This window comes from Euphorbia lathyris, chromosome 2 (assembly GCF_963576675.1).
Source record: "Euphorbia lathyris chromosome 2, ddEupLath1.1, whole genome shotgun sequence".
Classification (NCBI taxonomy): domain Eukaryota; kingdom Viridiplantae; phylum Streptophyta; class Magnoliopsida; order Malpighiales; family Euphorbiaceae; genus Euphorbia; species Euphorbia lathyris.
The window spans coordinates 13,779,823-13,805,470 of NC_088911.1; the positions used below are offsets into that span (position 1 = coordinate 13,779,823).

At 34.1% G+C, this 25,648-nt stretch overlaps 1 protein-coding gene across 3 annotated transcripts; it reads left to right on the forward strand.

Annotated features, from left to right (window-relative positions):
• The first annotated feature begins 20,590 nt into the window (after positions 1-20,590).
• On the forward strand, positions 20,591-25,377 carry LOC136216738 (arginase 1, mitochondrial). 3 transcript variants are annotated; one of them, XM_066003300.1, is made up of 8 exons: positions 20,591-21,088; positions 21,252-21,411; positions 21,855-21,988; positions 22,630-22,839; positions 23,179-23,289; positions 23,374-23,601; positions 24,764-24,835; positions 24,929-25,376. In XM_066003300.1, the coding sequence occupies exons 1-8, from the start codon at positions 20,948-20,950 to the stop codon at positions 24,932-24,934; spliced, it is 1,062 nt and encodes a 353-aa protein (XP_065859372.1). In that variant the 5' UTR covers positions 20,591-20,947; the 3' UTR covers positions 24,935-25,376. The 3 variants fall into 3 exon arrangements, with proteins under 3 accessions (XP_065859372.1, XP_065859371.1, XP_065859373.1); XM_066003299.1 differs by having other exon boundaries at positions 24,764-25,377; XM_066003301.1 differs by lacking the exons at positions 24,764-24,835; positions 24,929-25,376 and adding an exon at positions 24,540-24,736.
• The last annotated feature ends 271 nt before the right edge of the window (positions 25,378-25,648 follow it).

Here is a 25,648-nt window from a genome sequence, read left to right on the forward strand (position 1 = left end):
TGATTTGCTAGGCACTTGTCCTTGAGGCTGGTGTCGGAGTATCTCGGGATGCAGGAGATACTCAGTGCTGTTCTTGCTACGCACTGGGGTGGTGCGGGGATACCTGACGGGAAACGGTATCATATGCTGTTGATATAATGTGAAGAGATTGTGATTGAGACTGTGATAGTTTGAATTGAACAGTGAACCATTGGGTATATCTCTTCTTGACAAGTGGGGCCTTTAATCAAATGTTAATAAATAAATAGTAAAAGTCGTGTTATGATGCTTGGTCAGCTAATCATTATTAGATGTTTGTAAGATGAGCTATATGTATGTATGTGGTAGTGCTATGTGTATAATTAGTTATCTTACTGAGCCCCAAAGCTCACACCACTCTCCACCAGTTTTCCTTTCAGGTTAAATGCACTAATTGACTATCGGTTCAACTGTTGGGATGGTCAGTATGTTAAACTACATTGCAGTCTATAGTTAAAATAATATAGACTTATTGTGAAGTTTTGAGATGTAAGGCTTGGTCATTTAGTAAATCAGTGTATTTATCATAGTTGTTCATTTTGGTGACGTTTTAGTTGTTTACAAGGTTCTAGTATTAATTAAATAAAAGAATATTCGAAGGGGAGTGTTACATTAATGCTATTTTGTACGTGAAACCTAGACTGATACTTTTCTAAAAAATCATAGATCTATTTTAGTAACTTAATCCATTTTTTTTTATGAACACCATCTTTTAATTTATGATAATGGAAAACTATCATAAATATTTGTTATATTTTTTAACTTTTAAATAAATAAACAAAAAAAAAGAATTTAATTTTTTATTTACACTTTTTTTAATTTTTCCCCACAACCCCACTAACCTTTATTCCACTATCCCTTGACTCAGTAACAAAAAAAACGCATCCATTAACCTAAACCCCTAATTTCATTACTTTCCTTTGTGGCGCTGCTGATGTCAAGCAGCCATGGCGAAAACGATAATTCGAGCCAGATGAAAAGCTTCCTCCAAGCCGGATGAAAAGCTTCCTCCACTTCCAAACATCGCCACCAGCAACTACATCTGCAGGTCTACTTTTCGTGTCTCTGCTGTCAACGATTTTAAATTGCAACTTAGTGTTTATTGAGATCAGAATGAGATTTATTTGATGTATTTGGTTATTTGGTTTAGGTGATTTGGGACCAGTATGGATTCAGTGCCAACTTAATAAGAGACGTACTGAGTTCGGTCTTGACAAGGTTCTTCAGCCTTTTAACGGTAACTAGTTCAATTTCTCTTCAATTTGGAGCCAACGAAGATGATGAGATTCAGTTCTTCCCAAGTACTCCAATTGCTGCTGAAAATTTTCTCCAATTGTGATTGCTATTAATGTAGGTTTTTGGTTTTATCACTTCGTACATTTTTTATTAGGAAAACGTTTTGATTATGGCAATAGTTTTACAGTGAATTTTTATGACTTATATTGTACTGATATTCGGTTAGCCTTATTGAGTATGGGCATGTACCGTTGATCCCACAGATTCTGGAGTTCTTCCCTAGAGGATTGACATTGAGAGCTTATTCCTTGCAATTTACATGGCGCCTGAAGCTGGGAATCCACATTTCTACATGGGTTACAACAGCTTAGGTGCATTTTCCACAATCAGCCATCCTTCACATGCAGGTTACATCCACATAGACACTGATTTCAGTGAAACTAGTCATTTGGTTTTGCAAAACATATATACATTGAGTTTCTATTAGTTCGAAATCTAAAAAAAATAAATAAACTATCTTTAATATAGATATGTCTGTCTGTTATAATGTTGTCCTGCGGTTACCAAATAGGATGTTAAGGTTCTTATCAGAAGAGAGTGTGCATTGCTCTTTGCATCGTCTAGTTTGTTCACAAATCATACTTGCTCATTGTTCCACTTGATGTATAATAATTCTCTTTCAACTATCAGTTTATTTACTAGATATGCAGTTGCAGGTTGGCTTAGCTTGCTTTGAACTTGATCAATCTTATGTGTCAAATTATAATGTTGAATCCAAGTCATTTTCTGTTATACTTGTTCCCATTATTAAGATTATATGCAATATTTTCTGAAGTTTATTTTCATTTTTGGGACACTAACAATCTACTTGTACATGGCTTCACAGATGCAAATCGATTGATTGATAGGAGATACTCCGATGCCTTTGTACATAGTGACATAAAGAATTGACCATTTAGAGGTAGTTATTGGTCCCGGTGATAAGCCTATGATTGTTGTTAACAAAAGGGTGATGAGAATAGTTTTCTGTTGAGGAGATTTTGTATATGGTTCTTTCTAGGATGCAAGAAATAGCTGAGGATAATCATGGATCAACAGTGAAAAAATGTAGTTGTGGCTGTCTTTGCTTATATCAATAATTCTCGGCGTCAGTCAACTAAGGATGTTGGTATCACTACTAACCTTAATGTTATGCGCATAGTCAGTGAAGCTACAACTCCAACCATTGCATATGGTTTTGACAAGCGACAAAAAGGCCAATGGACCTACAACTGCAGCCATTGCATATGAATTTGACAAGTCACAAAAAGGCAAGCCACACGAAGGAGAAGATCGTTTTTTATCTTCGATTTGGTGGATGTCATTGTTTATTTCTCACTGCTTACGACTGAAGATGGTATCTTTGCATTGAAATCCACAAACTGGTGACACCCGCCTTAAAGACGAGGACTTCAACGGATGGTGAACGACTTGGTTTAAGAATTTAAGAGGAAGAATACAAAAATATAAATGGAAATCCTTATCTATTAAATTGTTCATGTTTTATTTTAAGATTTTAATTCATACTGTAATTTCTTTTTTCTTTTAAAAAGAATTCATATTGTAATTTCAAAATGTAATATTAAATGATATAAATATTTTGTTATTACAATTCCATTAGATTTAACGTAGTCAATAAAAAAATTGTACATTTAATGACGAAATGATTATTATAAATATTATTTCATTAAAATTCTACAATTTTAGTTTTATAGATATTCTGTCACCTTAAATATATTTTTTATGACAAAATATGAGTTTTTGTGAGTTCAATATTTACTTTTCACGACAATATTATATTTCCAATGACAAACAAATATCATAACTATAAGCCAATACAATTCTATCATGTATAGAAATTCGTCACTTTAACTATATATTTAGATGACGAAGAATGAATTATGTCATTGAAATATTAACTATTCATGACGAAATAAAGTTTTGTGTGACAAAATATTTGTAATAATAGTGACAAAACGAGCGTCATTAAAACAAAAAAGTACTATTACGCATGTTCTTATTCGTCATATAAAATAAACCATTTATGACAAAGGTAAAATTTGTCATATATACATAATACCACGCTCCTACCATGACGATCACTATGACAACAATTTTTTGTCATCTATTGCATATTGTGACGAAAATTCATGTTTTCATGACAATTTTCGTGCGTCACAAAAGATCAAATTTCTTGTAGTGTGTCTTGGATGTAATCGTATTTAGGATACATGAAGGCTTTAAAAAGAATTGAGAATTTGAAGATTATTGAATTTAATTGTTATGAATTGAGTTTCTACATAGTTATATACATAAAAAATATAAATATTTGAAGCAAATGAACCATACTTACACAATTTTGAAAGCTTCTATGAATTTGATAATAGGTTTGAAAGAAAAATTGAAAAAAATGAAAATTTTAGTGTGATATTTAAAGCAATTTAGATCCACCATCCACCAGGATTCTAAATATTTGTTACAGCAAATTTTAAAATTTGAAAGAAACATAACCATAATCTGTTATCTTGAATTGTTTTTTTTTTAATTTGAGATAGTATTATCTTAAATTATTTTAATAATATATATTTTATAACATCTTAAAAGTTATCATTTTCTCACTTCATTATTAAAAGGTTACCTTAAAGTTTGCCCTATATGGTTAAAAAAACGCTTGTTATATAGATTAAATATAATTAGTTATTATTTTATATCAAGTTCATTGTTTAAATTCTACCAAGTTGATAACAACCATGTAAACATTTTTACGATTTTAATGGTTCTAATTTTCAAACTTTGTTATATAGATTACTTATAATTAGTTTGTACTTTACATTAAGTTCAATCATTTAAATTTCACCAAGTTGATAACAACTATACAACCATATAAACGATTTTAATAGTTCTGATTTTAATATATTTAAACCATATAATATTAGTATAATTTCTCTTTTTACAATTTGATATTTGATTATAACTATTTTTTTATCTCAATCAGAGTCTTGTTTTGTTTTGAAATATAAAATCAGTTGGGTTTAATATTTAATATTGATGGCAACAATAGTATGGAGAGTTTACTTTGGCTTAATTCCGTGGCAAGTAAGACTAAGCATCATTATACATGCTCACGTGCTTTCATGTAATACTTCAGATGTTATGAAAAAAAATCAGCGTCATATATGTTAATTCTGTTAATTTGACATATTACTTAGTCTTATGATGATGATTCTTTCTTTTAAACATATGAAATGGATATTTATAAAAAAAATTATCATTTGAAAATGCAAAATCTCGCCCTTATAAGTCAGTTGGACTGATAAAATTATATTCAAATATACATTATATATAATCTAATATAGAATTATATTAATATTGATGGTTGGCATATTGATCTAAGTCAATTAAAAAAAGACATTAGTATAATTTATATTTCTGTTTTAAACAGGGTGAATAAAGAGAACAGCCACCAGATGAGAGAAGTTAAGCACTGATATGATCTTTATTGTTCTCTCCTATTGCTCTGTCGTCAAAAATTGTTACTTTTTCTTATAATGTCTTCTTTAGTTTGCCAGGTTTTGATGTGGTCTGAATCATCCCCTTGCAATTTCAAGTACTTGATTGATATTCCAATTTGGAACAACACTTCTAGGCAATTATTGATGTTAAATCTAGTTTCTGAACCTCGACCCGTTGTCCAGCCGGTGCCACAATTTCTCCAATGAGTAATATACCACCACCATTATCATCTCCTTTCAAACAGTGTGAGAACACATTTGGTGTTATGCCCTATGAGGAAAGATGTGAGATCCTCGGCATGGATTGTTGCCTAAAACCGAAAATCCCATCAACTTCTCTATCAGACTTTGTCAAGTCTCCAAACTGCGATATGCTACACCTGTATTAAAATCTGACTTCTAAAAGTCTGAGATGATAAAAAAAAGTGTTATCTATAATTTTTAGATCCTAGACAGCTATTACCTAAAAATAAATAGGGCCGAAGAATTGTTAGTCATGAACCCACCCGAAACTATATCAAGATTCAACAAATCTGCTACATAATATCCTGATGTACCACTACCATCCTCATATTGGAATGTGTCACTGCATTGATTGGGTTGTAACGCACAGAAAGTATGTGTTGATTCAAGTCCTACACTACATCTTTGGTCTGAACAGAAGATCAACAAAAAGAAAATCATACATGCTTAGTTTTCTTTATGTTATCAGTTAGTTATCGTTAACTAACCTATGAAGTGGCAATGCCTCATCACAACCCAAAAACTTGAATTACATCATTAGTAATTTTCATAGCAAATTTGAATATAAAACAATGTTGGAATACAACTGAAGTTTCAAAGCTCAAACCATCCAATTGTAATTAGTAATTTTTATGGTTATAGAGTAAAGTTTCTTCTAGATACCTTTATGATAACTGGATGTCCTTAATATTTTAACCTTACAAAACATAATAGAGTGAAATGTATATTCTAGCTATTCTTTATTAAGAAGTAAATAACTAGAATATAATTGAACAAAAAAAATATAACTAGAATAGAAATATATATAGAAACTTTAGAAATCAAGAAATTTAGAAGTACTAGATAATAACCATCATGGGTTTTCATTCTATTTTGTTCACTTAATTATTGTTTTCTTTTAATACACTAACATACAGTATAAATTATAAACAAAAGCTTTCACTATACAATTATCGAGGTTGAAATTTCAATTATGACATTTTGATTTCTATTTGTTATAGTTAATATGAAAATTGAAATTAGAATACCATACTAACAAAACCATCAATGCTTCAAATTTCAACTACATTATGAATTGCTTGCCCATTCCACCATTACCACCATAATAGACACTAACTCTTGTTGTAGCAGCAAGCTTCAATTGGCGGCTATAAATAGTCATTAGTCAATCAGAATTTGTTTTGAGATGAGAGGATTATCTAGACTAATCGCAAGAATCTTTCTTAAGTAACCAAATCCAGATTTCTCAACCAATTCTACCACGTTCCTAAAATCACAATTCACATCAAACTTGTTACTTGGATAATTAATAGTTTTAAATTTCTATTTATATCATGATTATCTTTCTTTTTCAATTTGCATGGTCTGATGCTAAAAATGCACTTATCCGGATTGAGTTTGAGTGGGTATTGGTGAAATATTTTGAAGGCATCTTTGAGATCTCGAGGATGATCCTCTCCATGCTTTTTGATGATGACCATGTCATTAACGTAGACATGTATGGTTTTCCTGATGAATTAAGCAAACATTTTATTGATCAGTTTAGGTATGTTATGCCTGCATTTTGAGACCAAAAGGCATGACTGTGTAATATAATATGTCGACATGAGTGGTAAAGCTTGTTATTTCGATGTCTAGAGGGTGCATAGGTATTTGTTGGTACCCCATAATTGCATCAAACATGGACATGATTTTGTGACCAGTCGTCTGGTCGACCAGCTGGTCAATGTTAGGTAGTGGATAAAAATCCATAGGGCATTATTTATTAAGACCGGTGAAGTCCACACACATACCTCCTCGTGCATTTATTTACAACAACAACATTAGAAAGGCATAAAGGGTAGTAGACTGGTTTGATGAAGCATATAACTTTCAATTTATCTATTTCTGCATAATGTGCTTATCCCGAGCAGAAGTCATTTTCTTTGTTGCACAAGTGACATGTTGGGATCAGATTTAAGGCAATAGGAGGCATGGTCGAAGGAGACCCATGTGACATTGGTTGTTATCTAGGCCAAAATGTTAGTGTGGTCAAGCGGAGTGTTCTTCACTAATATTGAGCTTGGTGCCTATAAGTGTGCCTAGCTTAAACAAGCGATTCCCTCTTTTCTCAAAATTTTTTAGGAGTTCCAACAACTAGGGGGTGTATCCCCATAAGTCATTTGGCCTTCCCATGGAATCAATTGGCAAATTCGTACGTGGAGGGTCCCTGGATGCTTAGTGAATTTCCTTGTCTTGGATTTTCAGGTTGCCTAAAGCGATGGGAAGTGTGAAGGTGACATCATAGATATTGATAGTGGAATTGATGTTCGAGAGTAGAGGCATGCCCTAACATTGTAAGCCAGAGGGATATCAACCACTACCCAATCTGCTTGAGTTTCCACCAACTTTTCACCATCTTTAAGGATCATCAAAAGGGATATGGTTCCCAATATAGGGACTTAGATGTCAGAGAGGCCCACTGGAGGAAAAGTGCCTTCACGCAGTCGCGTTTTATTGAGCCTCACTGCCTTGAGTGCCTGGTAGGAAATGAGATTCATCAAACTGTATGTAAAGACCAAGATTTGGTGAACTATATAGTTATTGGTAGACAAGGAAACAACAATGGACTTACTATGGATTATGCAGAGTAGAGGGTTCACTGATAGGGATTCCCTCATGGGAGCTATCCGGTTAGGCAGGAGTGTCTATGACCTGGATTTTGCCCTAATATCGTGGCAACTTGGGATCGTTGTGGGGAGACATCCATTGGATAGGATCCCTCCATGGGTTATCTATTTCAAGGACTTAGTCTTTGGAGCATGAGTTTTTCACATTCTATGGAGTAATGTTTGCACTTATCAGTGTTGTGAACGATGCGTTCAGAGGCAACTGAGGGGTGGTAAGATTGCCCTGTTTTGCATGGTTGTTTCTAGGGGAGGGCGCTGGTCATTAGAGTAGTGCACCTCTCTATATGTGCTTCGACATGAGCCTTTATCTTATCTATGTTGCCATATGGTCTCCTATAAAAGTAAGGGATAATGCCTCCCTCTCTATGGACTCGGGCGTCCCTTTTTTTCAACGAGGGCCTTACTGTTGTCAACCTTCCTATCCCCCTTCTTGTTGTCTTCATGGTCTTTATAGTTTGGTGGTCGCATATTGTCATTGTACCAGATGAAGCTCTACCCCACGACTATAAGCTCGTGTAAGGTTAAGGGAGAGTTGGTGTAACAACCTTATCTAAGGGGTTGGCATGTTGTCCCTTTTTCCAAGGCATTGAAGGCCACTTCGACTCACTCGTCGGTCACCTAGCCGATCCCACTTTGATTTGGCATTCACATTCCTAATGTTGACATCCTTTCTAGTTACCTCTTGCTTGGATGAATCCCAATGGATGGCTTAGGATGTGACCCTTATTCATGGATTTTACTTGAGATGAAATATAGTGGAAATGCGCGAGATACCCATTGAAGGTTCGGTTGACTATTGCTTGACATTGTTGAGATCAGAACTGATCCTTTTGGCCTTGACTGCATCGACAAAACAAGCAACGGATAGTTATTTGAGTAGGTCAAAAGAGTTAAAGAACTCGGACTCTAACCCCTATATCATTCATAAGTTATCCTGACTATGGTTGTTGGAAAGACCTTGCACATGACATGTTCTTCCTTAGAGTAAAGGTTGATCATGCTCATGAAGGTCATGTAATGTTTATTAGGGTCCTTAATTCTAATGTAGGAAGGGAGGTGAAGGTCTTGCTTGATGTGACGTTACCCCTATTACCCTGCCCAAGGCTTTTTTTTATTGAGGAACCGCTAGAATCTTTCCTCTCAGTCCTCTCCCTACTCGGAGTGTACTTTGTGTGTGATGATGGTTGTTTGGGAAGTTCTGGTCGCTGGTGCAATGATGGTTATCCCACGGGGAGAATAAGGGGTTCACTCGTTGCCCCAGGATTGGCCTTCTATTGAGGATGGTTTTTCGCTTGGAGGAGCTCATATATATTTTCTATTATCTTCATGAATGGCTTTTTATACGGCCATCATTTGTCATTGTGCATCTACCTACCATGCTTAAGCCCCCTAGAACTCTTGTAGCATATTTATGAGCTTTCCTGTGGGGTTTGGGGATTCATCTTCTGATTCTGTCACCATTGTTACCCTACCCTCAAAGGTGAGAACGACTTTGGTCATATATACTTCATTTTTCTTATCAGGTTAGCTAGTGCCAACCATTTCCTTGATGGGGGTAGGTGATGCGCCTCCCATTGAAGGCTCACTAAGGGATAAGTGTACCCCGTCGTTATCAAGTAATAAAATCTAGACAAGTCCAGGTATCGAATCCACAGAATTTATTCCTGCAAGTATCGAGCTACTTGGTCTCAGGTGTTATCTAGGCTATGGGGGGTTTGAATTGGTTTTGATTAAATTAACCTACTCCTAATTAAGTTACTTCTACTCCTATCTAAGTTATTCTACTCCTAGGTGATCTTTTACCAATGTAATTACCCGAAGGGACATGGGGTGATACGATAATAATGAAAATAAATTATTTAGACAACGGAATTAAAACCTAATCTAAGTCACTTGTGTCCGAGGCGATTAACCCTACCTATCCTCTTGAGGTACCTAGTTCGTGAGTCCCTTGTAAGGCCAAAACTAGCTCTAAGGCTCAGCAATTTGGGCTTAATCTTCTATAGGGTCGTCAATCCTATAGGCACTGACTAGGTCAGATTCAGCTCGTAATATGTGCCAACTTAATTTTGGGATTATCGAATAAGTTAAACCAATCAGAAAAAGCGTAACACAGAGATTTAAGCAATAGAACAATTGAATAAACAAAACTATAATATATATTAAAGATGAAAAGTATTGTCACGAAGATACAATGTGTAACCCCCTCACTAGGATCACATGATATCTCACACAATATCAGTTACAGACATGCTTTCAATTCTCAATCATATAAACTTCAATCTCATATAAACTTTATTCATATAATACATAAGAGAAAGCATTTACAATTTACAATACACGTTTAAGTCATTATCCTACATAGAGGATTTACAAAACAAAAGTACATCACAAGGCTCCAAAATGCCTAGATGAGAATGGACTGACACTGTCGGTGTAACCTTAAACAAGAAGAACTCCACCTAACCTGTAAAAACTGTTGGCAAGGGGTGAGTTGCCTACTCAATAAACATATTACGCATATATGTATACAGAAGTAATGTACAGAACATAGATCAAAATATATCATCAGTACCAATTTAGAATTTTCAATAGAAAGATATTCACTTGGTTCACTTAGTATATTAATACTTATTTTAGAAAGGCCTTGCTGTACTTAGACAATATATATAAAATGGTCATTGGGCCCAATCTGTATTCCGGCTCACTAAATTCGGAATACAATCATCTGTGCTATGGAGGAGTTAAACTCAACTCACGTACTCATATATCTCAACACATGTGCTTCCGGCTCACAATATTCGGATATCACTCTCAACTTGGACCATTTCACATATCCATCTAAGCAAGCTCATATTCATTTCTAATCTAACCATTATTCAGTTCCAGTATGTGCACAAGGCTCAATATGTCGTATTTGCTCATAACACTACAACATACTCAATCATATCACTTTCTTATCAATCATAACGTATCACAAACACTCAAACATTATTCACATAATTCACATCAGATTCAACCACATCTCACACTCAACAAGTCACAAGGCACAATACATTCATACACATATATAAGCAATATGCTTACCGTCGCACTTAGTTCGATCTATTCAACACGATCGGGTGTGCGTTCAATTTCACCTTGCACTCCTAATGTCATATAAAATTTATACAATTAGACATAACATAAAATTAATGAAAATATAAACTAATGAATGCTATATGATTTACAAGACACTAACTCCACAAAGTTCATGCAATCTAATCCTTTTGTCTTAGATCATCACATGACCTACTTGCACACATTCTGCCATAACTCTCTCTATATAAATCCAAATGCCCTGTTTCTTGAACCTACTGAAACTAGATATATATTGGTATGCCATATCCAAAATTCACATTAATATCACTTCTACACAATATATGGCATGCAAAATGATTCTATCCTGTTTCCAGACAAGAAACAGACTACCCATATTTGCATCTACCATAATGCATTCAACCTAGCTCACACTAAACACAATGGATTTCCAAATACTTTTACAGACATATACTTAAAGTAGTTAGGAACACTTTTGTATAAATAAACTTTCTCAAATTATGAATCAAAGGTCCTTAAAATGCTACATCAACAAGGCTGCCTCACATGACATTCAATTTCGAGGCAGTCATGTTCCATCTAGGTTTTCTTCATCTATATATGGAATTAAAGTCCCATATTTTACAGAGGGTTTTATAACACATATAAGAACATAGTTTATTCTTTATGTATCTTCAAATTCGAACAATATCAATATGAAAAACATGCTCCAAAATGACTGAAAGCAGTACCCTAGATTTCTGTTTAGGACACTTGATACATATCTTTCATTTGGACAGCCTAAAACCAATTCAAACAATACCAAAACTCAACAAACTCAATCACAACTCATCCATAACAAATCCTATGATCATACCTAGGTATTTCAGAATCTCAAACTCATAGAAAACAAGTTAAAACAACATACTAACCTTCAACTTGTGTTAACCACCTAGTATGCTTCCTAACTTAACTTGTTTGGCTTGAAAATGGAAGAGTTTTGTTTGAAGAGGTTTAGGGTATGCAAAAGGAAGCTTTGATGAAGATATGGTCGAAAGTTTTTGGCTGAAATAATAAGACTTAAGGTGTATACATCCTTTTGAAAATGAAGAGGCAAAATTTGTCTTACATTAGGTGACACCTCGTGCTTGCTCACAAACCTCTAATCCAGCCCTCCAAAAATGTAAGTTAATCAATTTAGGACATATGAATTCATTCATTCATTCATTTAAGTCCTAACTCAATTAACCAATCGTTACATCTTAACGACACACTAATCGTCTACTAATCGCACGGTAATCGCATTATGCATATGAAACTTCTAATGACAATGCGATGAATCTAAAATGTATGTATTCAATCATGAAAACATATATGAATGTGGGAAGACTCATATGTTAGAGTTTTGGGGATGTTACACAATGAGCCTAGGATTCATAACATGGATTATAGGCTAGACAAAATATAAAAGAAGAAAAATCCCTTTCAGGGAACCTGTCTACCAATGCAGGCATCTTCCTAGGACTTAAGGATGGAACTTGAGCAATCCTCGATGAACGGAGCTTCGGAGGTGTCTTCAATGGAGGTTGAAGGAGATGGAGGAGGTGGAGAGGATTTCTCAAGGTGGAAGCTAGGTTTTTACAAAAAGATAAAAGATCTCTAATTTACAATTGGAAAATCCTATTTATAGTCGCGGTTCGGGCCCTCTTTCTGACCTAATTCATTTCCTTTTGCAAGTGGGAAGACGTCGGTTCGATCGTGGCGTCGTGGGGCCGAGAATCAGTCTTTTGACTGATTCCCGCAGGTCAGCTCACTGAGCTGGGCGAGCCAGCTCGCCTGAGCAGGCCCCTGAGGGGCCAGCTCACCGATCTGACCCCAAAAAGGCCATTTCGACGAGCGGGAATGCCCAGAACACCTTGCACGACTGTCGGATGTCCCGAAACACATTTTTCACCCGAACTCATTCCTGTTTTAACCTGCACATGCACGTAAACTCCAAATAACATTAGTTCCGAGGCTAAATTGACCCGCTAATCGCTTATTTTGAGTAAACACTCCGTTTGGTGCGACTTTTGGCGGACCAATTAGCCATAAAAATCAGAAAACGAGCCTAAACAATGAAAATAAAATAGAACATATAGAATTTCTAACTAACTCACACAAAAGCATATAAATGCGAGAATTGCCCGCTTACATAAAATAACGCTAAAAACCGTCCTAAAACCGTACCCAAAGATAGGGTTTTTGACCCCTATCAGTAGGGTCCGTCGGGGGAGGTGTTTCTCACATACTAATGTATCTTTTAGATGATTCTGAAGGAGTTTTTAAGTGATCAGTCCATGATTACCGAGCCAAATGATGAGAAGTTGGGACCGAAGGACTCTTGATAGGCTTGGACTTTTATATTTGCGCTTAAATCAATTAGGAAACACTGTGATAATCAAGTCAGTAGGGGAAGTAAAATGTAGTAAGAGAGAGAAGGTAGAGAAAGAGCTAAGGAGGAGAAAAATACCAATCTTTTACCATGGGAATATGCTAAGGGCCCCTAAGGTGTCTTGTGATCTCCTCGCAACTCATGTGTCATGCTGACTATGAGGGGCACCAGTTTAGCGTATGAGCTAGGATCTTGATGTTAGACTGAATGCCTTCTTTAGGTCTGTATCCGTTATCAATTGTGTTTTTTAATTTGAGCGTGAGATCCTAAAATGACTTATGTAAAGGAACATAAGGAGTAATAATTATTTATATAAATATTTTTTAGCAATTAAAAATAATTATTGTATCGTGATTAAAAGAAGTTTGAAATTGGAGCCATAAGCGAGCGCTTAGACCAACACCTAAGGTGGTTCCCTTTAGAGTCTCCTATGACTAGAAGCAAAATGACCAACTCCATACTTTTCCATTGCTAATTCTCTAGTAATCACATCCTTCATGACATCAGTATCATCTACTTCTACCGAACAAAAACCTCAACAATTTCTACATTCTCAATCACAATACGCTTCCTAATAGATGGATCAACAACTCCATTCTTGCCTCTCTTCTCCATTAGCAGAAATGGTGTATGTTACAGAGAGCTAGCACTATGAGAAAAAGGAAGGGAAGAGTTTTCAAGGTTTATCAAATTAAGGAATTGAGTTTTAATATCTATATATATGTTCATAGGGTTGTCCAAATGGGTCATATCACAATAACACATAACATAACCCTCAAACTAACTAAATTAGGGTTGAGGCTAATGGGTCCGTTCAAAACTTGGTCGACACGATTAATCTGTAAAATAATTGGGCGATGACTCATCAACTTGTTTAACTTAATGATAAATAGTATAAATTTATTATAATTAGTTGAATTTTGATTTGTTAGATTGAATTTTAATTTGTTTAGTTATTTTTTTAAATATGTGTTTAATTGAAGTATAGTGTGATTTAAGTTGTAGAATATTTTGAATTTAATTTATTAAGTGATAATATAAAAAGGAAAATGGGTTGGTAGTTTTTATACGTTTAGTTAATTTTATTATATAATAAAAATATAAGTTAATTTTAATTTGGTTGGGGAAATAATGGTCTCAGCGGGAATCCCAATCGGGGCATGTGTATCGGTGGAGGAGGCTGAACTCCAAGCATTACATGAGGGACTCATATTGGTTAGGGACTGCAACTTTAATGAAATAATTATAGAAATAGATTTTGAGATGATAGTGAAGGCATTACAGACTAAAGTGCTTCCTCAGTCTATTCTTTCTATACGAGGATGTACTTGCATGGAGTTCCATATTCCGTAGATGCGCATTTACTTTTACTCATATGGAGGGTAATAGGGTTGCACATTCTTTAGCAGCATGGGCAGTTGATACGAATGACCCACTAGTGTTTATTGAGGATTATCCGGCTCCTATTTGGCATCTTGTGTGTAACGAATTGTGTATTGCTTCAATTTAATCTATAATATGGTTACTGCTTAAAAAAAATATAAGTTAAACATATCATATTAGTTATCCATTTATTAAATAGGTCATGTCAGTTAGGTTTATCAATAAGGCGGGTAACACCTATATCTATTAGGTCCCACTCTTTTAGGGCCGCTTCAATGTAATATTGATATAAAAAAATTATATTTTATATTATATTATATATATATATATATATATATATATATATTAAATTTATAATTTGCAAAAAAAAAAAAAAAAAACTAATTCTAAAATGCAATTATATCCTATAGTCTATAAAATCAACTATGAATCTTTTTTTCGATTGAATTCTAAATAATTAAAACTTCCTAATTCTTAATGTCCTATTATAACAAAATTTAAATTCCGATTATGGCTATGAAAATTCTAATTTCCTATTTATTCAAACGGGAAGCTCTATTCCACAATTTTCACTTGATTCATTAAATTGGTCTGCTCATCTCTATTTTTCGTATAATAAGGCAAGTTGATTTACTTTTCATCTATGTTTCTTTATTTGTTTTTTTTTTTTGTGTGTTTAGTCACTATTAGAGATCTACACAATTTTATGTTCATTTTTTTAAATAAATTATATTCGATAAATCGTATATATTTTTTATATTAGTTTAGAAAAAAAATTTAAAAAATGGGACATGTATATCAATAGGAATCCCCGTTACTTATTGTTACGGGGATAAAGACAAGTTTATTTCCATTTTTCTCAACAGGACGGGGATGGAAAATTCTCATTACGAATGAGAATAGGGATGAAATTACTCGCCCAATAATTGTATTAATTGATCACATAAAATAAAATTTAATGTTGAAAAATTGATCTTGTGAATCAAGATTAGAGAGTTGATTGTGACTCTTTAACTAGTGCACCAAAATCTAAAGTGGGCCAAAATCCTATGGCTGAAAAGGGCCCAGCTGCTGATTTGTCGGATGCCGAAGCCCATAAAGTATAAACCCTAGGGTTCTCAATTGGTATATAAAAGGGATCTCACCGCACACTTTCTTAATGTAATCTCTCCTTGGGGCAACCAATTTTCTCAAATAAAGTAGGATCAAGTTGCTGATTATAAAATTGTAAGCAAATGATGAGGAATATTGGATATGAGAAGCAAGCATTTGTTTTAATGCCTGCACTGTTTTATCTCTTACTTCCATGACTCTGATGCTTCTTTCTATTCTTCTTTTATTCTTTTTTATTCATCGTATAACTATTGAGATTGTTGTTGTTTGATTTTTATTTTTTTGGGATTTTTAATTGAATCATCGATAATCGGAGCTGCACATATGAAAATAATTGTGTTAATATCGGGGATAATGTAAAGAATTATATGAACAGATAGGAGTATTTTGGCAGCAGGCGTTGATGCATAGGGTTGCGTGATGAAACCTGCGCCGCTTTTTGACGCCTATTCCCACCATCAAAATTATCCGGCTCCTTGGCCACCATGATTGATGTCACCTCTTTCTGTTTTATATGTTACTTACTTCGGTGTTGTGTGAATTATTTTAGTAAATTTGGTATTCGGTTTTTTAATTCGGTTCTGAATCCACTCACCCCTATTTAATTTATAACAAATTGTTACGAATAGATTTGCAGATGGACAACCTTGTTTTGTAACAGTTAAACCAGTATTTTTTAATTTTTTATAATAAAAAAATATTAAGAATAAATTTATAATTTTATAGGTTAAGGTTAAATATGCACTTTCTTAAAATATTAGGGTTAAACATGTTAGACGTAATTATAAATAGATATTCAGTGGTTTCAATTGTACAAAATTTAATTTTTTATTAGCCAAACCATTTTTAAGAAAGTGCATATTTAACTTTAACATACAAAATTGTTAATTTAATCTTAACATTTTCAAGTAAAATCAATTTTACCTCTAAAAAAATAGAAAATATTGATTTATGAAACTGATTCAATTCATCAATAAATTTATTTGGAATGTCCAATGTAACAGTTAAATAACAGTCAGGTTCTTTTAAAAAAAATTGCAACAATTAGCTAAAATTGACATTTTTAAAAAAATATTAAGATTGAATTTATACTATTTTATACATTAAAATTAAAATTGCACTTATTCTAAAACATTAGAGTTAAATTTGACTTTTATCCATTTGTTCTATAGTTTCTCAACTATTGATGTTTGCAAATAGAATTTAGTTGTTAGCTGTTGATTTAATTAGCTATTTGTGTAAACCTGTTATGTAAAATTTAGCCCATTATTTGTATAAAATGATAAATAAAGACTAATATTTTATCGCTGTTATTTTCTTTTTTTATATCTAATTTATGAAGTCCATAACCTTTAAGGAGAAGGATTAGAGGATCCAATTTGTTCACCTTTATAGGAAAAGTAATAGAGCAGCTGACTGGTTAGTGAATTACGCAGAATCTCTATCCTTAGGACATTATGAGTGTGATGTGTCTCCTACAGACATCCAGGACTTTATGCGCAATGACTTTAAGTAGATTTGTTTCTTTTTAGTTTTTGTTCTTTTGGGGATTCCCCACGTAGGTTACCAAAAAAAGTAATTTATATTTTTAATCATATTCTAAAAAAAATTCATGTACATATGCTATAATTTAGGTCTTTATAATATATAAAACGCATAATACTCCTCCACCCCCCTTAACTTGTCTAAATTGATCATTTTACCCCTCTAACTCCATAAAAATAGTATTTCTCACTCCTTTAATTTGTCTAAATTGGTTATTTTAGCCCTCACTAACTCATCGAATATTTTATTTACCCCCTTAACTCCATAAAAGTGGCATTTCTCACCTCTTATGATCCTATTTACCCCCCTTAACTCTATAAAAGTGGTATTTCTTACCCATTCATAATGCAAATTAATAGGACTTATTCAAATGAGTTTCAAAATATTTTTTTTAATATCAACTTTTTATTTTGTTTTAATTTGATAATTATATTGATCATTCATTTGTTTATTACAATAATAGTACATAACAATAATTAGATAATCAAAATTTAACTAGAAAAAAAAATTAAAAAGAGAGAGAATCAAAATATTAATATAAACAAGTTAAAGATATTATATGTAGGAATAAGGTACCAAAATAGGCCTATGGTTTTTGGGAAGTATCAATTTAGGTTCCACGTACAAAATAACACCAATATAGGTTTAACGTTTAAAAAATGGTATCAATTTACGCCTCGATAAAGGATTGTAAAGGGTGATAAATACCACTTTTACAGAGTTAAAGGGGTAAATAGGACATTCTATGAGTTGGAGGGGTAAATAGATAAGTTGAGGGGGTGAGAAATACCAATTTTATGGAGTTAATGGGGTAAATAGAACATTTGATGAGTTGGAGGGGTAAAATGGCCAATTTGGATAAGTTAAGGGGGTTAGGGGAGCATTAGGCCTATATAAAAATATATTTAAAGAATGAAATTATTATTAGGTTTTTATTAATAAAAGTGTGATCTTCATTTAGTTATATGGTGCAAATGCAATACAAATTATTTTATTTTGATCTTACAACGAATATTTTCTATGTGCTTTCAAAATGTCAAATGCCTTTTCAATACAACTTCTTAATGAAGAATAAACACAATTGAATTTTTTTCAAGATTCTCTTGAATTTATCTCACGAAATTTCGATTGATGATACTTTATCTTGGGGATAAGGTACCAAAATAAGCATATGGTTCTTGGAAAAATATTAATTTAGTCTCCACGTATAAAATAGAATCAATATAGACTTAACATTTAAAAAATGGTATCAATTTAAGTTTCAATAACAGAACGATTATTACTCCGTTAAGTTCTATCAATTGTATGTGGAGAACTTAACAGACTAATAGGAATGACGTGTCCAATCCGTTCTCGATGCCTAAATTGGTACCTTTTTTTAAACATTAAGCCTATATTTGTGCTATTTTGTATAAATTGATACTTTTCCAAAAACCAAAAACCTATTTTAGTACTTTATCCCTTTATCTTATGGCAGGACGTCAAATATCTATCAAATAATTTTTATCTAGACATGTAAATATAAACTCACATTACTAATATCTAATAATTATTTTTTAATGAATATCTAATAATTGTCAAAGCAAAATAAATAAGCTTAATTAATACAGCTACTTAGGAGAGAAAGAGATGTATCAATAATTTAATTGAAAAACCTATTAAATTAAAACTACCTTTTAAAAATTAGAAGTTTTATTTAAAATATCTTTTTATGATCAAATACCACTGTTAGAAATTTATCTAGTCAAGATTTTAATAGTGTTAAAAACTTCAAATCACTCCTTGTTAAATATGGCCTAAATAATAGAGACAATGGTCAATATTTGGAAGAGATTAGGGGCAAATATTATCAAAGAATATGTTATAAGATGAATACAAATATTTTGGGTAGATCATGAACTGATAATGCTTTAAAACAAACTTAAAATTATCCATAATGGATTAAGTAGTAAAAATTATTTAACATTCCCAAGTAAAATTAATATTACGCTCACTAAATAAAAAAATTAAACAAATTGAATTGATTATACTGGATCTTTCAAACATTATGTTTAAAGCGCTTTTTCTTTTTGTTATGAGAGGAAGACTACAACTTAAATGATGATTCTCCTACATACTTGTTGTCTAGTTTGTAGCTTTATTGCCTACTCACTAATAAACGATCCTAACATCTCAAGTCCTCTCCCAAATCCACTTATATGGTGATGGTCAATCCGCTTGTTTCTAAATCCAACAACAACAACTTGAGAATCAAGTTCAATAATAATTTTGGAAAACCCTTTTCTACGGGCTAAGTTTAACTCGTAGTAGAACCTCAAAGCTTCGCTAAAGTGATTGTGCAAATACCAATATTCCCTACAAAACCAATCCTAACAACCTGAAGCATTCCTAAAATCAGCCACCGTTAATCTTTTCAAATTTCGATCCACATTTCATGAGGCCATATGCAAAAGAGGCATGTCATCGCACTATCCTCCTATTAACGTGCATCTAGTTCCCAAGTACTCACCCTACTTCGCTATAAAAAAGAACAGTCATGCACAATACTCTGTTAAATACTATAATCCACCCCTCTTAAAAAAAACACATCTAGACCTGCATGGTTTTTACAATATTTTTCCCGAAGAACTCTCACCTAAAGACTCTGCGTTAACAAGAATTTTCTAGCAAAGCTTGAATAACATAGCAATTTTACCCCTAACGTTGGAAGCCAAGAGCAATTTTACCCCTAACGTTGATAAATTGGGTCAATTTCGGACAGTATTATAAAACTCAGATATTTTTGTCCATTATTATGCACCAATTGCATAACAATTCATTCTAAAAAAAGGATTTCATGTTTTTTATAATTTAATAATAGAATTTAAGATTAATATTTATAAATTCGGAGGATTTTTTGAATTTTTTTTGTCTAATTTGTACAAAAAGACAGTATATTTTTTATTTTTTTCACATTCCAACAAATGTTTGTGATTTATTACTGATAAAATGACACACGTATGAAGTGTAGATAACACGATTCATGACCGAGAAGACAGTTTGATGAATTATTTCTTAAATTGACCCAATTTATTAACATTAGGGGTAAAATTGCTCTTAACTTTCAACGTTAGGGATAAAATTGCTCCTGACTCAAAATGTTAGGGTTATTTTTGCACGTAGAAACTAAGGTTATTGCAAAATTTGTTGTTTGTATCACGTTGTTTAATATATCCATTACTAAAACATACTATTATTTTAAGAATTTACTAATTTTTCACAATTTGTAATCACTCACTAGTTACTTAAATCCCCTCCCTCATTTTATCGTCATTGTTTTCTTAATCCATTTTTAATGAAGTTTAAAACAAACATAACCTTCTTCTCCGATCTGCTTAATGACTCAGCAGCCACAGCCACAGCCACTTGCTTCGTCAGAATTAATAGCCCAAATCCCAAAGCAATGCCTTAATCAAATTATTTTATTACACAGATAATCAGATCACTTATCTAATCTTTAACACACAACATTGAAAAAGCTGCATGGCTGCTTCCCCTTAAATCACCTACGAAATCGCAATTGCTGTTTCCCCGCCTAATCTTTCTTCCTATCTCTGTTCTTGCTTACTGAGGAGAAGGAGAGTTATTTGTTTGTTTGTTTTTTTGATTTTTCATTTCCAATTTCCAAATCTACAGAAATGTCAGGTATTGCGCGGAGAGGAATTCATTACTTGCAGAAACTAAAAGATGCAAATATCCCTGCTGAGTTGATAGAGAAGGGCCAGAATCGCGTCATTGATGCTTCGCTTACTCTTATTCGGGAGAGAGCAAAGCTTAAGGTAAGGTTTACCTCTATTTGATCGCTCTCAGAATTCGCGTTTAATTTATTCCTTTGTTTTGGTTTCTCGGATCAAATTATGCTGATTTGATTGAATGTTTATATGAATAAACTATTATCTGTAAAACGATTCATCCGTATTTTAATTTTGATATATTTCGCAGGGAGAACTCGTGCGTACTCTAGGTGGTGCTGTGGCGTCTTCATCTCTTCTTGGAGTTCCTATAGGGCATAACTCGTCATTTCTTCAGGGTCCAGCTTTTGCTCCTCCTCGTATTAGGGAGGCTATATGGTGTGGTAGCACTAACTCATCAACAGAAGAAGGTAGATACAGTACACTGCTTTTTGTTTCTATGAAATTATTAAACAGGATCCACTTGATTTATCTTCATGTTCAATTTTTATATTTAGAACTCTCTGGGAGCTGTTTTTTTTTTTCCTTCTGAATTGGTTATTATTTCTGGCTCAGATTTATTATTGCAATTAAAAAAAAGTGAATTCTATCAAATATTTGCAAATTTGTAAGTTATTGCATCGAGCTATGTGCTTAATTGCATATGCTTGTAGGAAAAGCAGCACTAGAACTAACGATTCTCTAGCTACGAAGTTACTGTTTGTTCGGATGATGCGCAAATAATTAGAGGTGACACCTGAGTATAACCTCCATGGATCTCATACTGGTTTATGGAGTTCTGGCTATTTAGGTCCTTTACTTTGTAATAGTGTCTAATCACATATGCTTATGGATGATGCTTGGTTGTGTGCAGGGAAAGAGTTAAATGATCCCCGGGTGCTAACAGATGTTGGTGATGTCCCTGTCCAAGAAATTCGAGATTGTGGTGTAGATGATGACAGATTGATGAATGTTATAAGTGAGTCTGTGAAGCTTGTGATGGAAGAGGTGACTGTTTTTTCCTTGTATATTTGGTTTGATCAACTTCGTGTTATATTTAGTGATCTTGAGTTCCTGGTTGCTTTCTTGCTGAGAATTTGGGATAATTAGGATAATTGGTTAGAATTTGTGTCTACCCTTCTTTATACACAGTTGCATTTGCTCCTTAATGATATTCTATCAGATGCCCAAAACTTGGGTGAGATGTTTTTTTTTATGTGAAACTGAACAAATTTAATCCATATATATATGCAATGATGCACAACATTAAATGGTATCTCTATCAATGGGGGAAGTATTAGTCTGAATGGACGACGAGTTCCTTTGCACCCTAGGAGCTTTTTGCATAGGTACTGGAAAGGAATTATTTGATTTCCGGAATATGTTTTCAGATCCCTCTGGTCCTATATGCTTCTACATGTCAAGGCCAACTTTTTTTTTCGAATTACATTTTTGGAGGTACTGAACTAATGATCCTGGTGATGGAGCACACATCTTTTCTGTTATTTCCATTCCTAGAATTTTTTTTCTGTTTCAGTCTCCAGCAATAACGGATCCACGTTCTTCATTTGTTACGTTCTAATCTAAGTTCTTCATTTGTTACGTTCTAATCTAAGGATGTAATTCTAACTTTTTTAAGTTTCTTCCAGGATCCATTACGTCCACTGGTTTTAGGCGGCGATCATTCAATATCTTTCCCTGTGGTAAGAGCTGTCTCTGAGAAGTTAGGGGGGCCGGTCGATATTCTTCATCTAGATGCTCATCCTGATATCTATCACGAGTTTGAAGGAAATAAATATTCTCACGCATCTTCATTTGCCCGAATAATGGAAGGTGGATATGCACGGAGGCTCCTACAAGTATGTCCTGCATTACCATATATTTATGCACGGCTCTAACCTTTCATACCCATTCTGTAAATAATTTGAAATAGAATGAACCTGCCAGAAACTTTATCTATGTGTCATACCTAGGAACAATACTGTGTATAGAATAAAAATGTGATATGTGTGTATAAAAGGTACAAGAAGTACCTCAGGGAATTGTATCCTTTTGTTGTATGAATTTGAGATTAGTAATGCTTTTATTGTTTGTAGGTATTTAGATTGTTGTTCGTCCTCTCCATCTCTATTACCAGGAATACAAGGAGAGCTTACTTTTTCTGGATTTATGGTAAATTTGATTGCTGACATTTTCAGGTTGGTATAAGATCAATAACAGAAGAAGGCCGTGAGCAGGGAAAAAGGTTCGGAGTGGAGCAATTTGAAATGAGGACATTCTCAAGAGATCGACAGTTCTTGGAAAATTTGGTCTTTCCCTTCTTTCCTCCTATATGTTTCACACATGTATTTTAGTAGATTATACAAAATTGAACTTGGGATTCCTTTCAACAGAAATTAGGGGAAGGTGTAAAGGGTGTATACATCTCAATAGATGTGGACTGCCTTGACCCAGCCTTTGCTCCTGGTGTATCTCACATTGAACCTGGCGGTCTCTCTTTCCGTGATGTTCTCAACATCCTCCACAACCTACAAGCTGATGTTGTTGCAGCAGATGTGGTTGAGTTCAATCCGCAGCGCGACACTGTTGATGGGATGACTGCAATGGTTGCTGCCAAGCTGGTAAGAGAACTGACTGCAAAGATATCAAAATGATATGTCAACACTCTCTCACACTTTTCACATTTATAGTTCTTTTTGAACCTGGAATATGTTGCAAGTAATTCCTGGCTTCTAGCATAAGCATTAATGCTGTTGCCTTGCTTGATTTCGTACTGAAACATGAAAAGTAGATAGTTTTACCAACTTATCTATTTCTTAAACCGGTGGGCTTCGAATTAATGAAATAAAAGCAACTTACATTTTATAAATCCAGTTCAAAGTTGATTCGAGATTCATTTTGATTAACTTTCATGGCAATCTCAATCCGGTTCATCATACTCTCAGTTGGGTCAATTGCATTCATTCATTTTTAATGTTTACATATATGTCAGACTGACAATTAAACATGAATTCTACTTGTCCTGCTACCTGCTACTACATTTTATTATTCATTTTTCGAAAAAATCACAATTCTAGCTCATTAGATCATACTAGATAAGCAAGATCGTGAGAATCCAGATAGTTCACTGGCTATCATTTATGTTACTTGCCTCCACATCTCGCTTCTCAAAAGAAGTGAACTTGTACCGCTTGGCACATATTATGAAGAGTCCAAGGTTAAGTGCTATCAAAGCAGCTGAGAGGAAGAAATACCTCTCCATATGACCATGATTTAAATTGGGAGGAACCCAACCTGAATTCCCATCTCTAGCTGTTACGGCCATAACTATTGTCAAAATTAGACTGCAAATAAAGCTACCAATGGCTGTCGCAGACATGGACAGGCTGATCCCTAAGCTTTTCAATGCATCCGGTGTTTGCGATGCAAAGAGTTGCATTTGTGCAACGTACATCAATGCTTCGGATGTTCCCAAAATAATGTATTGTGGAATCTGCCACAAAATCCCTAATGAACTTGTCTCCTTGTCAATATTACCTGCACGTTTTCTCCTTTGTAGTTCAACAATACCTGCAACGATCAAGGCAACTATCATGCCTGCGAGCCCGATGCCTATTCTTTGCAGTTCACCTAGAGGCTTAGGCTTCCTTTTCGTCACTTTGATGATTGAGGGAAGAATAAACTTGTCATACAATATAATGAAAGCCGTGGAGATGATGATGTCAAATACAGTCATACTTGCTGGAGGAATGCTGAAGTTGGAGATTGCTCTGTCCATTGCAGCTCCTTGTTCAACGAAAAGTGACAACAATTGTACCAATGCTCCAGAGGACAAAAGGGTGCATAACCAAATTGGTAATAATCTCAGTATGGATTTCACTTCTTCAACCTGAGTAACAGTACAAACATGCCACGGATTCCTCTGTTGACCTTTATCCATATCGACAGGCGTAACAATGGCGGCTCGATCAAGAAACCTGCTTATCGGGTAGGAAGGAAGTTATTCATAGCTTGATTTAGATCAAATAGTCTGCTAATTCAAGTCAACAAAAGCAAAACATGTAAACTCTGCTCACCTGAAGTCACTGGTATGCATTATTTTCCTTGTACAATTTAGTTCACCTTCTGTTCGGGAGGATTCATAAAGGCCTTCTCCATCTGAGGGTAATTGAAGCTTCATTTTCCTAAATGAAGCCACAATTACCTGAGAAAATCTAGAGATTGGATTACCAGATGGCTTGAAATGTCTATATCTGGAGGTGCCACTTAGTAACAAGAAATATGCAATGCTAGCACAAGCAGTGCATATCCAGAACCCGAGCACCCAGTGCCCTAAATTCTCAACGTAAACCAGAACTGTCTCTGCAACCAAGGACCCAAGATTTATTGCAACGTAGAAGTAGCTATAGAATGATTTCTTTAATTGATTTTCTCTGTGGTCTTCTTCGTCGAACTGGTCTGCACCAAACGTAGCTAGAGCAGGTTCAGGTGCTCCGCTTCCGATAGCAATAAGATAGATTGATATGTAGAATATTGCTACTTCAACTGGTGCATGCGGTTCACATGGAACCTCTATAGTTCCACAACCACGGGGTTTAAGCAGAAATGTATGAGTTGACAATGATAGAGCTATTATTCCCTGCAAGAACAGACAATGTTATGTCACCA